Here is a 17,683-nt window from a genome sequence, read left to right on the forward strand (position 1 = left end):
AAGAAAATATGGTGTTTTTTTTTTTGAAAGAAAGAGATTCTGTGTTTTGAAAGTGTGTTACTGTGATAATCCGGATTTTTCGAAATATTTTATTTTATGATTTTCTAAAAGATGAGGAATAAAATTTTTATATTTTATTCCCAGTCCAGTGAAATATCGAGAATTTTATTATTTGAAATATTATGTGGATAGTATTTTCAGGTGTAGCTTGAAAAGTTTTTTTTTGCAATTATATGATTTAAGTGTGGTACATGTTAAATGTGCTTCTTATTTGGTTATTTTGTTTGTGTGAGCAATTAGTTCAGAATTTTGAATTATTGTATCCTTTTTAATAAATCAAATTTATCCTTTGATTTTGAAATCAAAGCTTGTTTTATTTGAGCCTAATGATTTAATCCGATTTAAATTACTAAAATATACAAACATTAGTATTTCTATATTTCTGTCGGATTCAGAAATATTTGAAAGTTGCAGATAATTGTATTAATTATTTGTTAATTAACAATGATTTTGAGCATTATTTGTAAAAGTAGAGAAAGGTTGTAAAAATATTATATTTGCAATTATTCTGTATTCGGGATAATTAAAATTTTTATAAACTTTTATGTTTAAATTTGGAAGATATTTTTAGCCCCAAATTGTTAAAATAGCTTATTTATTGAATTGTGGGTGTGAATTTTGTTAAAATATAAATAGTTCTATTTAGAAAACAAATAGAGGATATACACACAGCAATTGAAATTGGGGGAGCAACAGAGTTTGGGAATTAGGGATTGGGGTGCAGAGATGGTTACGCGCGCGAAAACAAGTAATCAACTCTCGATTCTTGTCAACTTCTTTTGGTATCTCCCTATCTATTTATATAAATACACCTATATACTTGATTGTGTTTGTTCGTTTGGGCTTGTAATCAGGGGTGGTGTGGTTGAATCGGTCATGGCGGTGATTTGTTTCGCCGCTGATAGAGGTGAGCGGAGGGAGCTGTTGCGTAGGGTGAGCTTGGGGTGTATAGAGGGGAATAGATGGAGCTACTACAGAGGGCTGCGGAAGATTGTGTGCGTGTGTCCTGTTGTGTGGGTGGTGTGTATAACTGCCCTGTACAGGTGTACTAGTTTATGTGTGTAAATAGTTACTTTGTGTGTAAACAAAGCAGGGGGTTGGGAGAGGCTGCTGGTACGTGGCTGTGATGTTTGTACAGGTGTGTATAACAGCCTAAAGGTATGTGTTGTCGCTTCTGTGTGTGTTCTAGTAGGTTGTGTGATTTATGTGGGTGTAAATACCGTGTTGGTTTGTCGGAGGTGTTAGCAGGGCAGGTGCGGGTGTTAATTGAAATTGAATAAGAAGGCTGATCTAAGGCTATTGATTAGGCAGTCTATGGGACTGGTGTGATGGAAACTGATGGAAGGAGGGTTGGATGGAGAAGAGAGTGTATGAGATTGAAAATATGGGTACGAGTATGCTGATAATGTTTTTGGGGTGGTATTTTAAGAGTTTAAGTAGTGAATTAAAGATTTAGAATTATTCATACTTGACTTAGAAAGTTTTGGCCGTCGCTGGTCTATTTTGCAGTATAATTCTGGGTTAATTGAGTTCAGTTATGTGCTTAATCTTTATGTAATAATGTGCTACTTGAAGTCTAGATCAAGTACGAAAAAGAATTTCGAAATTTCATTAAACGAGCTAAAAGAGATGTATGTTTTAGTGCGAGGTGCGCAGAAAATTCTGGGCAGGTTTGTCCTGTTCCAGGCCCTGTTTTGCTACCTTTAACTTGGTATTTACTTATGAAAATTTTAATGGAGTTTGATATTGGAGTCTGGAATGTGCTGTTAAAATTTTATACAATCAGACCAATTTTTCTATTTATTAAAAAATCTTAGCGTCGGGCTGGTTTTTCAAGACAGTTTCTGGTGCCTAATTGACATGCCTGTTTTACTGCTTTAAGCTTGGAGTTTCTTTCTGAAAATTTTACTGTAGGTTGGAATAATGTGTAGGAGTGTCTCATAAAAATTTCGTATTATATCGATAAATTTTCAATTTATTAAAAATCATAGAGTAAGGGCTATTTAAACTATTTGCTCTAGTTTTCTTTCTTTGTTGGTGCATAATATGAAGTTATACTTGATTAATTGCATACGATTGATTATTAATTGATTGGCTCAGTTGGCCTTGTATATCTTATTAAATGTATTTTGTGTATAGTGAACAAGCAATCGTGCGGAAAGATTTTCTTATGTGTTTACTGCAAGTCAAGACATCTTTTTATATTATAATTCATGTGTTGGAAATAGTATTGGCTGGTTGTTGGTATTGAAAACAGGTGGATAAGCCTATAAACAGAGGAGATGTTGCCGAATTTTTATTAGAAATTAAGGTGTTTATTTATTACTAAATAATTGATACTTGATGGCAGTATATTCTATTTGAACTGGAATATCTATCGATTGTTTATTGATTATGTGATTATGTGTTGACTGATCCAATGTGTATATATTGCTATGTGGATATCTGTATATATTCATGTTTATTATATATGGATATGCGAAGGGTAGATGTTCGTGATTCTTATAATATTTAGAATCAGCTAGTTCTTCTAATCCGAAGACTTAGATATTATCCTACTATCGTGTAGAATAATCAAGACGTGTGTATCGAGAATGTTCATTATTAATTTGATGGTGTTGCAACTTGAAGCAAGAAATATCTGAGAAGACAAGACGTAGAAAGAATATTGTCGGAAGCTACTTAGAAAGATATGGTTGTGCAATGTAGTGCTATTAGAATCGTGGCTAGACATCGGAGTTGAGGCAAGTAATTCTAACTTTCTCTTGCAATTAGAGGCAAGTATTTCTATTCTTCTCTTTTATTTAAAGAGCAAGTACTTCTATCTATCTTTCCCTTGCAGTTAGCAAGTATTTCTATTCTCAACTTGTAATTACTGCAAGTAATTCTATTCTGCATTTATATTGAAAGGGCAAGCATTGTTATCTTTCTCGTGTGATTAAAGATAAGTTAAATATTTCTATTGTTAGATCTGCAGTTGACAACATTGCTAGACATATATTATGTTCTTGATAGCTGAGATAGCTACTTGGTTACATTGAGTTATATGGTGGTGATTTGAAATAAGAAAAGAAGAGTTTTTGAATAAATATATATATGGTTGCGAAAGAAATAAATACATATGGTGAAGGGCTAGTGAATAGCCGAGGGCTATTGAATAGCCGGGGCTAGTGAATAGCCAATCAGAAAAGCGAGCAAGATGCCTATTGTGTATACCAATAATTGTCACCGGGAGGACTTTATGTCCGAGGCCCGGGGCACCAATAATTGTCACCGGGAGGACTTTATGTCCGGGGCCCGGGGCACCAATAATTGTCACCGGGAGGACTTTATGTCCGGGGCCCGGGACACCAATAATGGTCACCGGGAGGATGTTATGTCCGAGGCCCGGGATAAGGATTCTATTGTCTTGGGAACTGTAAAAGTTAGCGTAAGAGGCTAGTAAACCTAGTCCAACTGTTGAGGCCAATTAGATGCCTAGTGGGTACCCTAGTGTCGTTACCGGTGGGACTTAGATCCAGTGCCCGGAACGATCCGTCGTCGGTGGGACTTAGATCCAGTGCCCGAGACGGAGGACTTTACGTGGCTGATCACCCGTATTGTCAGATGAGTTGAAAGGAAGTTAATAATTAAATATTCTTATAAATGGACTATATTCTGATAAAAGAATAGCTTGGACCCATTGTAATCGAAATTTTTATAAAAAAGGGTGGCAGTATGTAATTGAACTTCAATTAATTTGAGGGGAACCTAGAACTGAATCTCTGTTACAAATATTTGATTTAATTCAGATAGTATGGCATTGTTAAAAATTTAGTGTTATACTTGCTGAGCATTGCTCACTCTTGCTATTATTTCTAACCCTTGCAGCTAAGGATTAAGGTGGTCACCTGGGTAAGCTGCGCGTAAGAGTAATGCTAGGCGAGACTGCTAGGGAGGTGGCTGCGAGACTAGTATGGTTAGAGTTGAATTATTTCAATTCAGTTGTAGATGGTTTTTATTTATTGGTTATCAGTTATCCTTCTTACCGAAGTTTAGCTGATAACGTAGTTTAAGTTGTAAAAAGATTTTATAGTTTGGGTTCTGGTTTCAATGCTGTAACCTATTTGCGATCCTGTTGTTAGGGGGTCAAAGTGATTTTGATTTAAATCTCTTTTAAAAATCCAGATTTTGAAATATATGTTTTACCTTCTTCCGGAAATACAGGTTTAAATTGATTTTTGTCCACGTGGCACCAGATCCAGACCCCTGGATCTGAGGGATGTCACAGTTGGTATCAGAGCTGTAGGTTATAAGTTATTGAAATCAGAATATAGATTGTAATAGAAATGTGTTTAATGGAACCTCATATAGAGGCAAGTTGAGACTATTGGATATAGTATTTGTCTATGGAACTGAGATGGAGTTAGAATATTGATTCTGAGTAATCATTTGGTATATCATAGTTCCTAACTCTAGAACTAATGAGTTGGATATCGGGAGAGACATGATAGCATACCTTTAGCTTCCAATCTTCTAGAGCTTGAGGATGACTTTCTGAGTAATCAGTGTCCGCTAGACTTGTGGATTGACATGTCTAACCTAGAATGTTCCTTATCATCTCTACCATTCCTAGAGGGTTGGATAGAGGGTTATCTATTGTTTCTTATAGAGACATATGGATTTGGTAGATGAGTATGAGATTGGTGATGAGAAGTCAGGAGTGTAGTTCTCAAATTGAGAATTTATGTAGAATCCATGTTAGATTATTTGATATAGTACCTATAAGTAGGTTTGAGCGTCAACGCTCTACAAGGCCGATTGTATAAAGCTGGACATGACTTCTGACAACACCAAGCTCGATAGGACCTACTAACATGGATATCGGTGACGGAATCTATAGAGACTATTATAAGTCAACGATAATATATGCAAGCGATCACCAAGAGTGCTGAAAAGAATTCTTGGAATCAAGATAAGCCATCAGAGGAATCAAGTAAGAAGACACTTGTGAGAATCTTGGCAATACCTTCTTCAATTGACTGATTAAATTGATTATTTCTCTATCAGTGATTGTTTTAACATCTCTTTCAGCGAGACGTTCATTAAAGAGAATATTTCTCTTTAAGAGTATATTTTTCACTCTTGAAATTATAGAATGATGCCAGTGCTTGTGGTATCATTTCTGATCACTTTTCTTTCGAATTCAGCACATTTGGAATCTATTCCCTATTTGAACCCCAGGTGCGCATGAAACTTTTCTCCAATTAAAGGCAACCATTGTTAAGTTAATTATGAACCCTTTTATATTTTTCTACTCTAACTGAGATGAACAACTCTAATTATAGGGGACACAATGACTCCCTGTCCTCATTTAGATACGCAACATTCTATCAGGAGGAAACGGTACTAAAGAATAAAGAAATATTACGTTTTAGTCTTCTCTCCGTTGATTCCGAGGACGGAATCCTTTTAAGGGGGGTAGATTGTGATAATCCGGATTTTTCGAAATATTTTATTTTATGATTTTCTAAAAGATGAGGAATAAAATTTTTATATTTTATTCCCAGTCCAGTGAAATATCGAGAATTTTATTATTTGAAATATTATGTGGATAGTATTTTCAGGTGTAGCTTGAAAAGTTTTTTTTTGCAATTATATGATTTAAGTGTGGTACATGTTAAATGTGCTTCTTATTTGGTTATTTTGTTTGTGTGAGCAATTAGTTCAGAATTTTGAATTATTGTATCCTTTTTAATAAATCAAATTTATCCTTTGATTTTGAAATCAAAGCTTGTTTTATTTGAGCCTAATGATTTAATCCGATTTAAATTACTAAAATATACAAACATTAGTATTTCTATATTTCTGTCGGATTCAGAAATATTTGAAAGTTGCAGATAATTGTATTAATTATTTGTTAATTAACAATGATTTTGAGCATTATTTGTAAAAGTAGAAAAAGGTTGTAAAAATATTATATTTGCAATTATTCTGTATTCGGGATAATTAAAATTTTTATAAACTTTTATGTTTAAATTTGGAAGATATTTTTAGCCCCAAATTGTTAAAATAGCTTATTTATTGAATTGTGGGTGTGAATTTTGTTAAAATATAAATAGTTCTATTTAGAAAACAAATAGAGGATATACACACAGCAATTGAAATTGGGGGAGCAACAGAGTTTGGGAATTAGGGATTGGGGTGCAGAGATGGTTACGCGCGCGAAAACAAGTAATCAACTCTCGATTCTTGTCAACTTCTTTTGGTATCTCCCTATCTATTTATATAAATACACCTATATACTTGATTGTGTTTGTTCGTTTGGGCTTGTAATCAGGGGTGGTGTGGTTGAATCGGTGATGGCGGTGATTTGTTTCGCCGCTGATAGAGGTGAGCGGAGGGAGCTGTTGCGTAGGGTGAGCTTGGGGTGTATAGAGGGGAATAGATGGAGCTACTACAGAGGGCTGCGGAAGATTGTGTGCGTGTGTCCTGTTGTGTGGGTGGTGTGTATAACTGCCCTGTACAGGTGTACTAGTTTATGTGTGTAAATAGTTACTTTGTGTGTAAACAAAGCAGGGGGTTGGGAGAGGCTGCTGGTACGTGGCTGTGATGTTTGTACAGGTGTGTATAACAGCCTAAAGGTATGTGTTGTCGCTTCTGTGTGTGTTCTAGTAGGTTGTGTGATTTATGTGGGTGTAAATACCGTGTTGGTTTGTCGGAGGTGTTAGCAGGGCAGGTGCGGGTGTTAATTGAAATTGAATAAGAAGGCTGATCTAAGGCTATTGATTAGGCAGTCTATGGGACTGGTGTGATGGAAACTGATGGAAGGAGGGTTGGATGGAGAAGAGAGTGTATGAGATTGAAAATATGGGTACGAGTATGCTGATAATGTTTTTGGGGTGGTATTTTAAGAGTTTAAGTAGTGAATTAAAGATTTAGAATTATTCATACTTGACTTAGAAAGTTTTGGCCGTCGCTGGTCTATTTTGCAGTATAATTCTGGGTTAATTGAGTTCAGTTATGTGCTTAATCTTTATGTAATAATGTGCTACTTGAAGTCTAGATCAAGTACGAAAAAGAATTTCGAAATTTCATTAAACGAGCTAAAAGAGATGTATGTTTTAGTGCGAGGTGCGCAGAAAATTCTGGGCAGGTTTGTCCTGTTCCAGGCCCTGTTTTGCTACCTTTAACTTGGTATTTACTTATGAAAATTTTAATGGAGTTTGATATTGGAGTCTGGAATGTGCTGTTAAAATTTTATACAATCAGACCAATTTTTCTATTTATTAAAAAATCTTAGCGTCGGGCTGGTTTTTCAAGACAGTTTCTGGTGCCTAATTGACATGCCTGTTTTACTGCTTTAAGCTTGGAGTTTCTTTCTGAAAATTTTACTGTAGGTTGGAATAATGTGTAGGAGTGTCTCATAAAAATTTCGTATTATATCGATAAATTTTCAATTTATTAAAAATCATAGAGTAAGGGCTATTTAAACTATTTGCTCTAGTTTTCTTTCTTTGTTGGTGCATAATATGAAGTTATACTTGATTAATTGCATACGATTGATTATTAATTGATTGGCTCAGTTGGCCTTGTATATCTTATTAAATGTATTTTGTGTATAGTGAACAAGCAATCGTGCGGAAAGATTTTCTTATGTGTTTACTGCAAGTCAAGACATCTTTTTATATTATAATTCATGTGTTGGAAATAGTATTGGCTGGTTGTTGGTATTGAAAACAGGTGGATAAGCCTATAAACAGAGGAGATGTTGCCGAATTTTTATTAGAAATTAAGGTGTTTATTTATTACTAAATAATTGATACTTGATGGCAGTATATTCTATTTGAACTGGAATATCTATCGATTGTTTATTGATTATGTGATTATGTGTTGACTGATCCAATGTGTATATATTGCTATGTGGATATCTGTATATATTCATGTTTATTATATATGGATATGCGAAGGGTAGATGTTCGTGATTCTTATAATATTTAGAATCAGCTAGTTCTTCTAATCCGAAGACTTAGATATTATCCTACTATCGTGTAGAATAATCAAGACGTGTGTATCGAAAATGTTCATTATTAATTTGATGGTGTTGCAACTTGAAGCAAGAAATATCTGAGAAGACAAGACGTAGAAAGAATATTGTCGGAAGCTACTTAGAAAGATATGGTTGTGCAATGTAGTGCTATTAGAATCGTGGCTAGACATCGGAGTTGAGGCAAGTAATTCTAACTTTCTCTTGCAATTAGAGGCAAGTATTTCTATTCTTCTCTTTTATTTAAAGAGCAAGTACTTCTATCTATCTTTCCCTTGCAGTTAGCAAGTATTTCTATTCTCAACTTGTAATTACTGCAAGTAATTCTATTCTGCATTTATATTGAAAGGGCAAGCATTGTTATCTTTCTCGTGTGATTAAAGATAAGTTAAATATTTCTATTGTTAGATCTGCAGTTGACAACATTGCTAGACATATATTATGTTCTTGATAGCTGAGATAGCTACTTGGTTACATTGAGTTATATGGTGCTGATTTGAAATAAGAAAAGAAGAGTTTTTGAATAAATATATATATGGTTGCGAAAGAAATAAATACATATGGTGAAGGGCTAGTGAATAGCCGAGGGCTAGTGAATAGCCGGGGCTAGTGAATAGCCGGGGCTAGTGAATAGCCAATCAGAAAAGCGAGCAAGATGCCTATTGTGTATACCAATAATTGTCACCGGGAGGACTTTATGTCCGAGGCCCGGGGCACCAATAATTGTCACCGGGAGGACTTTATGTCCGGGGCCCGGGGCACCAATAATTGTCACCGGGAGGACTTTATGTCCGGGGCCCGGGACACCAATAATGGTCACCGGGAGGATGTTATGTCCGAGGCCCGGGATAAGGATTCTATTGTCTTGGGAACTGTAAAAGTTAGCGTAAGAGGCTAGTAAACCTAGTCCAACTGTTGAGGCCAATTAGATGCCTAGTGGGTACCCTAGTGTCGTTACCGGTGGGACTTAGATCCAGTGCCCGGAACGATCCGTCGTCGGTGGGACTTAGATCCAGTGCCCGAGACGGAGGACTTTACGTGGCTGATCACCCGTATTGTCAGATGAGTTGAAAGGAAGTTAATAATTAAATATTCTTATAAATGGACTATATTCTGATAAAAGAATAGCTTGGACCCATTGTAATCGAAATTTTTATAAAAAAGGGTGGCAGTATGTAATTGAACTTCAATTAATTTGAGGGGAACCTAGAACTGAATCTCTGTTACAAATATTTGATTTAATTCAGATAGTATGGCATTGTTAAAAATTTAGTGTTATACTTGCTGAGCATTGCTCACTCTTGCTATTATTTCTAACCCTTGCAGCTAAGGATTAAGGTGGTCACCTGGGTAAGCTGCGCGTAAGAGTAATGCTAGGCGAGACTGCTAGGGAGGTGGCTGCGAGACTAGTATGGTTAGAGTTGAATTATTTCAATTCAGTTGTAGATGGTTTTTATTTATTGGTTATCAGTTATCCTTCTTACCGAAGTTTAGCTGATAACGTAGTTTAAGTTGTAAAAAGATTTTATAGTTTGGGTTCTGGTTTCAATGCTGTAACCTATTTGCGATCCTGTTGTTAGGGGGTCAAAGTGATTTTGATTTAAATCTCTTTTAAAAATCCAGATTTTGAAATATATGTTTTACCTTCTTCCGGAAATACAGGTTTAAATTGATTTTTGTCCACGTGGCACCAGATCCAGACCCCCGGATCTGAGGGATGTCACAGTTACCAACTGTTATTTTAAAAATATCTGATTTTTCAAAATTATCGATTTTATCTACTAATTTGACTAAAATTTCTAGTCTATTTAAAAAAATTCTGATAAATTCTGAATCAACACTAGTTTCATTTTTAATTTCTACGATCACGGCTATTAATAAAAATTTAATTTTACAAAAATTAAAATACTTCTAAAATTTTCAATCTTTTATTCAACTTTTAATTTTCTATAATTTGGTTAAAATACAAACTTGATTTCAAACTGGACCGGATTTACCAGAACAAAAAGGCATATTTTTCCTTTACCTAAACACTTTCTTTGTTAGTACTTGGGCCTCCAAGAAAGCCCATAATTGAACTTTCACATTTTCATTAGCCCATCAGTGGCCATTACATATATTCACTGATATATACAGTACAAATATTTTTTTATCTTTCTATTTTCACAAAATCAGTACAAATATCTTGGTTAAAATCTGTTTCGCTTGAGGATAAGCTGCTGCAATATATACAGCCAACTCTCTTACACAGGTCTCCAAAGCCGTGTTCCCTCAGCAGCAATTTATCAAACAGTGAGCTTTCTAATCCACACATATTTGCTCTATTTTGTATGTGTTCTTGAGCATGTTTAGTATAAAGTGTTGAACTTTTTGGAATAATTTTCATACAATAAGGCTAGAGTGTTGAGATTATGGATTTAGTTGTGCCTGTACAGCAAAACCTTGAAGGGTTTTGCTTATTTCAGTCTGATTGTAGAGAAAATAGTAGAAAGATTCAACCTTTAGGGTCTAAAGTTAGTGTAAGAGCTTGTTTTACAATTGGTTCAGTGAGAGTGTTTGATGAGGACAAGTCATGTTTTCTTGTTCTTTCTGGTGAAAAGTGTAATGGGTGGGGGAGAAAGGAGGGTTTTCGAAAGAAAAGGGGGAGTTCGGTATGTGCTATTCTCAAGTCTGAGAGTTTGAGCTCAAATGGGCATGTGTCTAATCTTGATTTTAAGAATGGGGGTGGTTCGAGTTCTAATTCGAGTCAGTATTATGCTTCGCGGAATTTTGAGGAATACGAGAGTAATAATAATCTTCGGAGACTGGTTAGAAATGGGCAGTTGGAGGAGGCGTTTAGGTTTCTAGAGAACATGGTTTATAGAGGTGATATTCCTGATATTGTGCATTGTACCAGTATGATTCGTGGGTTTTGTCGACTTCGGAATACTAAGAAAGCTACTAGGGTTTTGGAAATTATTGAGGAATCGGGTGCTGTTCCTGATGTTATTACTTACAATGTGTTGATTAGGGGGTACTGTAAGGTGGGAGAGATTGATGATGCATTGGAGATCTTGGATCGGATGAGTGTTGCTCCGGATGTTGTTACTTATAATACCATCTTGCGCAGTTTATGTGATAGTGGGAAATTGAAACAGGCAATGGAAGTTCTTCAAAGGCAGTTACAGAGGGAGTGTTATCCTGATGTGATAACGTACACGATTCTGATTGAAGCTACTTGTAAGGAAGTTGGGGTAGGTCAAGGAATGAAGCTGTTGGATGAAATGAGGAGTAAAGGCTGTAAACCGGATGTTGTTACTTATAATGTCCTAATCAATGGTATATGCAAGGAAGGGCGGTTGAATGAAGCAATAAAATTCTTGGACAATATGCCATCACATGGTTGCCAGCCAAACGTGATAACATATAATATAATTCTGCGTAGCATGTGTAGTACTGGTAGGTGGATGGATGCTGAGAAACTTTTGACTGAGATGGTTCGCAAAGGGTTTTCTCCTAGTGTTGTTACCTTCAACATATTGATTAATTTCTTATGTAGGAAAGGATTATTGGGTCGAGCGATTGATATATTGGAGAGGATGCCTCAGCATGGATGCACTCCTAATTCGTTAAGTTATAATCCTTTGATTCATGGATTCTGCCAAGAGAAGAAGATGGACAGGGCAATTGAATATTTAGAGATTATGGTGTCTCGAGGGTGTTACCCTGATATTGTGACCTATAATACCATGCTAACTGCTTTATGCAAAGATGGAAAAGTTGATATCGCAGTCGAGATACTTAATCAGCTAAGTAGCAAAGGTTGCTCGCCAGTTTTGATCACTTACAATACTGTGATCGATGGGCTAGCAAAAATGGGGAAAACAGAATCTGCTATTACCCTGTTAGATGAAATGCGAGAAAAGAATCTTAAGCCTGATATAATTACATATTCTTCACTTCTGGGAGGGCTTAGCAGAGAAGGAAAGATTGAGGAGGCCATTAAATTCTTTCGTGACTTGGAAGAACTGGGAATCAGACCTAATGCTGTTACCTACAATTCTATCATGCTTGGGCTCTGTAAGGCACGAAGAACTGATCGTGCCATTGACTTCCTAGTTAATATGGTAGCGAAAGGATGTAAACCTACTGAAGCTACTTACACTATTCTTGTTGAAGGTTTAGCTTTTGAAGGACTAGCCAAGGAAGCACTGGAAATTTTAAACGAGTTGTGCTCCATGGGAGTCGTGAGGAGAAGTTCTGCACCGCAGGTTCTAGTCAGGATTTAGATTTAAATACTTTGCTTTGACCATGTCACTTTCTCTTGGATATACAGCAAGCTAATTGGTTGTGTTGCAACAGCCAAGGCAAAAATCAATTTTGTTAACCACCTTCTTCAGTTTTATCTCAGGATTTGATATACGTAATTTAATGTGTTCATATTTGTCATTATCAATGTTAAAAGTACACTTATAATTGTTTTGTATTCCTATATTTGCTCTCTAGTTAAAAGCTACTCTTTTTTTCTTTTAGCCAAAAGTTAAAAGCTACTCTTACTTGACTATTACCGAAAACTTAAGTTCTGTTATTGTAGTCCCTCTAGAAGGCTTAAACAGCAGAAGAGTATCTTCAATTTGTTGCAGACTATCTGATTTGAAATGTATCTCTTGTTCTAGGGACTATGGTGAGCATATTACTTAGCTTTGATGTTATTAGGAATCTTCTTATTGATTACGGTAATTTTCCCCGATTCTGCCTCTAGGAAGCACTTAAGAGCTGATGTATGTATAAAAACCAACCAAAATCATCGGACAGAGGCAAATGACACATCAATTGCAATCGGAAAAAGCACAAATACAAGGTCACTGACTGGGAAACAATAGCTACAGTTGTAGTATCATAATTCTGAAGCATATGTATACAACCGTCTTCTTGACTTCTCAAAACCACTTCTATTATGACTTGTGAGATTGAGATCATAGAAAATACTGTGGTTTGGTTGTAGATTACATCAAAAAGTAGGACAACCATCCACAATTACACCCTTGGCCGTTGGACAAGTAGCCAAATCGCAGTGCTCCGGGTTATCCGTACCCCACCAGTATATTCCCCTCCCCTCCATATTTACGCTGAAGTATAGCAGAACCGCCATAAAAGCCACCCCAGCATCGAGAGCAGCCGAGAGAATGTAGTTATACTTCTGCCACCATTTCTTTCTATATCTGAACACGAAGAAGTTAAAGATTGTACCAATTAGAATCCAAGAATTGTAGTTCAATGCTGTGGCAGGCGGCATTGCAGCAGTTGCACCGAGGAGGACTGGAAGATTGATGAGAGGGATCCAGGTTTGCTTAGGGAATGCCTTGTGAAATATCCATACTATAACAGGTCCCATAAGTCCTCCTAGGAAGAACCAATTGAGTGCTCCGTAGTTGCCATAAGGTCCGAAGATCCGCCTGGGGCCTACCAGTCCCCAGATTACAGATGCATCAAAGAAGACACGATCGTTGGGACATATCCACGGGCTGTTTGATGGAAGTTTATCTATTTGACATATGTGGTCAATTGAGTGCAATAACCACCATGCTACACTTAGATTAACAGTTCCTGCTATAATTGTTCCGAGGAACTAGTAGGCAAGAATACTGTAAGAAACCTACTATGATACATTCAAGAGTAACAGACATCTTATGCAGATAGAATATGAACACACCTGAACTAGGAACATGGACCGTGGAGGGATCTTCATGTAGTGACCCAACTTGAAATCGCTTAGGAAGGAGATTGCTTGAGTCATGCTCATATATCCATACGTCTTGAAACAGACATTGGCTATTGGCCTTCCGACATAAATCAGCCCCATTATATACTCAGTGATGATATTCAGACCCGGTGTCTAGGCATAAACAAGCACGAGAAGTTTCAAGTACAAATGTTATTCTTACGAACCTATTTGACATGCTGTATAAAACGAAGTTGTAGAATACCTGGTTAGTAGTTGCAGTAATTATGCTAATCGGAAGGGTGAACATGAAAGCTAAGAAAGCGGCAAAGATAAGACCCCAATAAGGCATCTGGATGTCTTTCTTCATAAAGACAGTGAGCGAGAGAGAGACGAGCAATGTCACAGCAAGAAGCACGTGAAACCACCACGAAGGAATATCTTCGTAGTTCTTCATTAGTCTTGTGTGAACATCCATTTTCTCCTTCCTAGAAGCTCGGTAACGAGCATAAATCTCCCTAGTAATGCATTCAACTTGTGTCAAACAGATAATCCAGGAGAAAATAAATACGAGTTTAGTAGCAACAAGAACACAAGTTACCTTCCGTAGAAAAGGCCAACGTGTGTAAGAGTGGATGCAATGGCAGCAAATCCGATTCCATAAGCAATAGCAAAGAAAGTACTCAGATTGATTCTCCCCTGCTTCGCGTACTCCCCCTTGTCCAACTCAAAACTCTTGTCAACAATTTTAGTTATGTTATACAACTGACCTTCTCCAGTGAACAACTGCGACGAGAAAATAGGAAACGTCTGGGCACTGTAGGCATTAAGTCCCCAGTACGACAGAGGAATGACAACATAGACAAACAATGTATAGCCGATGAAAACATTGACAATGGCAAAGAACGGAGTAATGAGAGGACTCCCCAAGTAGGATGCCACCGCGGACCAATCCAGAGTAAACGCTCCGATTCCTAGACCACTGAAACCCGAACCAAGCTGGTGCGCTGTTACAGAGTTGGGATAAGCCCAGCACACCCATGAGACGCTTTGCAGTGTCTGGAACAAGTAGTTAGGGACCAGGTACCAGCAGAAACTGCAACCTAGCGCGATCACGAAGAATTTTGAACGTGAGATTCCTGGACGGGGAGCCTCGCCGTTTTCTTTGAGGAGTTCTGCATCATCTCGCTCGTGCAGTGCGCTGTGAAAATTGAGTTCCAGTAATATATGTCAGGAACTTTAAGTTATTCTGACATAGTTGCTTCAGTTTTATGTTTCCAAATTAAAGTTTTGCGAGATTCATGAATACACCAAAATATTTAGTTTCAAAAAAAATAAGAACACCAAAATATTTAGAGCACTAAGCATTTTAAAACAAACGAAAAAAAAAAAAATCTGGTGTGTCCAAAGGTATGGTCACTAACTCTCATGATAATGATACATTTTGATTAGTAGATGAATAATAAATGTTATAGATCCCATCATTCATAGAATTTCACCAATAAAAATAACTTTACTAAAAATGCACACAATAATCACTAGCTTTCATGTGAATTGTAACTTTGTAAGCTTTGATTGTTGGATGAATAATAAATGTTGATGTCCCTGCATGCACACCAATTCCACCAATAAAAACAAGTTATTTTCATGAAAGTTAGTGTTTATTGTGTGCCCTTAGGCACACATTAGAAAGACCATACCGAACATATTAGATACGTTATTTTCTGACACGTATTTTGAGACTCTTATAAAATATAATTTCATAATTTTTTTTTTAAATTTTTTCTCCAGAATAAACGTTTGATTTTTTAAACTTTTATTAAAAAAACGTTATGGAAGTACGAGTCTCAAAATACATGCAAACAGTGAACGTACAAGCTGCTAGGACGGAGGGAGTATAAATTATAAGTCATTATTTTAAGTCTACCCAAACGGCCTCTAATAGAAATGACGGCAATAAACTTATATAATTAAAATTTTAAAATATTAAGGAAACGCATTTTTCAAGATCATTATATTATATTAATTTCAAATTTGTCCAGGAAACGGATTTACCAAGATTATTATCTTATAGTATTAATTAGTTTTAAACTTGTTAGTGAATGTAAGCTACATGGCATTGACAAGTTGGACAAAATGGATATTATCGATCTGCTACAATTGTCTAAAACTTCTCTTTAACAACAGTGCTGATGATACGTATACTCAAGACTCATGATGGACCACTACATGTGGCTAGCCCTACTAGGAATCAGCTGGAACACTGGTAACTGGCTCTGTGGCCTGTGCTAACATGGGCCATGGCACACAGTTCAATTAATTTTTCTTCCACGCCGCAGGAAATTGCACATGCTTATGTTTACTTATCTATATATGACGATGACTATTATTAATATTATTATGTAAATTAGTATATGTACATAATTTGAATTATAGCCTTGTTACTGCAACAACATTTTTAACGTACTCTGACCCCATTATCTTTCTCATAGAAAACGATCATAACAAGAATGCATCATATTACAAAATGCTAGGGTTTCATATAAACGACAGATAAATTGCAGCGTACCGGGGTTTCATATAAACGACAGATAAATTGCAGCGTACCGGAATAGCGAGATTTGGACAAGAGTGTTAGGCCACCACATGTGTGCTGGTTCCACCACATATTTCCTCAGTAAACCCGCCCATCCATATCCCAATACCTGTTGAAAATCGAGTCAAATTATTCGTGAGCTAAATGTTAACGTTACTCATACCAATAACAGAATAATCATGAGATTTTTATCTAAGCAATCGCATTCCGCATGCAGAACTATACTTATGTTAGCAAAGCATCCGAACAGTCAAATATTATCTCTCTCGCTTCAAATATTATCTCTCTCGCTCTGTTCACAGACTCGGAAATAACAAAAAAATTAAATAAACTCGAGAGGATTAGTATTCAAAACCTGAGTAGTGATAATAAGAAGCCATGCAGCCATAAAATGAATCTTCCTCTGATAAAAAGCTTCGATAATATTCACAATCCCCACAGCATAAGCCGAGCCATTCCCAAAAGCACTCCCAGCATTAGCAAATATCGTAATAAGCACATGCTCCTTCATGTTAAACGGACCCGGGTTCAACGAGAACACCCTCGACCCGAACCCGGGTATCCGGAACTGAGTCATGGGTATGACGGCCGCCATGAACCGTCCGATGGGCAGCGTGGCCACCTGGACGGTGATCTGAGATATGATGAGTGGCTCTCTCCTGTAAGAAAAGAACTGGTTAAGAAAAGAGAGCATGACACAGGAGATTAAGCCCAAGACCCACATCCGGAAAGTCCATACGGGTAGGGTCGGGTCGTCTGTTGTGGGCACGGTTAAGAGGACTTGCTCTATAGGTGATATCTCATCATCTTCTTCTTTATCTGGGATATCACCATTGTTTAGAATAGTTGTGCTCACTGGTGTTTCAACCTCCATGGTTTTGTTCCTAGTTTTGGAGAATGTGAGACTTTTGTTTGAAGAAAGTGCACCTCTGTGCCTGTATATATAGCATGTACATATTAATATATTATGTGGAATCCAGCTTTAACTCTATAATCAGAAAATTTTGTGTTCAAACTCTTGTTTCAATTTCATATAGCAATGAAGACTAATATTGTATCACACACCTTTTTGATTATTGTGCATTAAGTCGGTGGTCTTCATGGAAATCGTCTTTAGCAGGACTGTTTACATTTTATAACTTCCTCAAACCCTACCCTAAACAGAAATACTGAGTACTTATGGTATGTATAGCAGTAAAAAATATTAGAATTCTATAATGTTAAAGCACAAACAGTGTACTATAATTTATAACATATTTTAATAATTGATTTTATTTATTATAATTAAAATATATATACA

The 17,683-nt window shown here is 36.5% G+C and overlaps 2 protein-coding genes across 43 annotated transcripts; one reads left to right on the forward strand and one right to left on the reverse strand.

Annotated features, from left to right (window-relative positions):
• Nucleotides 1-60: 60 nt before the first annotated feature.
• LOC108220110 (pentatricopeptide repeat-containing protein At1g09900) lies at nt 61-12,542 on the forward strand. 42 transcript variants are annotated; one of them, XM_064093244.1, is made up of 6 exons: nt 61-808; nt 915-2,837; nt 3,931-6,273; nt 6,380-6,913; nt 8,095-8,302; nt 9,413-12,542. In XM_064093244.1, the coding sequence occupies exon 6, from the start codon at nt 10,498-10,500 to the stop codon at nt 12,352-12,354; it is 1,857 nt and encodes a 618-aa protein (XP_063949314.1). In that variant the 5' UTR covers nt 61-808; nt 915-2,837; nt 3,931-6,273; nt 6,380-6,913; nt 8,095-8,302; nt 9,413-10,497; the 3' UTR covers nt 12,355-12,542. The 42 variants fall into 42 exon arrangements, with proteins under 42 accessions (XP_063949314.1, XP_063949317.1, XP_063949322.1 ...); XM_064093247.1 differs by having other exon boundaries at nt 6,380-6,683; XM_064093252.1 differs by having other exon boundaries at nt 6,380-6,683; nt 8,157-8,302.
• Nucleotides 12,543-12,876: 334 nt separating this feature from the next.
• On the reverse strand, nt 12,877-17,370 carry LOC108220996 (oligopeptide transporter 4-like). Its single transcript, XM_017394898.2, has 6 exons — nt 16,739-17,370; nt 16,395-16,492; nt 14,389-14,988; nt 14,053-14,305; nt 13,779-13,961; nt 12,877-13,694 (listed from the first exon to the last, which is right to left on the reverse strand). The coding sequence occupies exons 1-6, from the start codon at nt 17,255-17,257 to the stop codon at nt 13,077-13,079; spliced, it is 2,271 nt and encodes a 756-aa protein (XP_017250387.1). The 5' UTR covers nt 17,258-17,370; the 3' UTR covers nt 12,877-13,076.
• Nucleotides 17,371-17,683: the final 313 nt, after the last annotated feature.

The sequence above is a fragment of the Daucus carota genome, chromosome 5 (assembly GCF_001625215.2).
Source record: "Daucus carota subsp. sativus chromosome 5, DH1 v3.0, whole genome shotgun sequence".
NCBI classification, from domain to species: Eukaryota; Viridiplantae; Streptophyta; class Magnoliopsida; order Apiales; family Apiaceae; genus Daucus; species Daucus carota.

Excerpts from the sequence above, each read along its gene's own strand:
- LOC108220110 (XM_064093254.1), top strand. The coding sequence starts at position 10,498 with ATGGATTTAGTTGTGCCTGTACAGCAAAACCTTGAAGGGTTTTGCTTA.
- LOC108220996 (XM_017394898.2), bottom strand. The coding sequence starts at position 17,257 with ATGGAGGTTGAAACACCAGTGAGCACAACTATTCTAAACAATGGTGAT. Across the intron at positions 14,989-16,394 it reads GTCCAAATCTCGCTATTCCG|CGCACTGCACGAGCGAGATG; the intron begins GTACGCTGCAAT and ends CAATTTTCACAG. Across the intron at positions 13,962-14,052 it reads TTACTGCAACTACTAACCAG|ACACCGGGTCTGAATATCAT; the intron begins GTATTCTACAAC and ends GTTTATGCCTAG.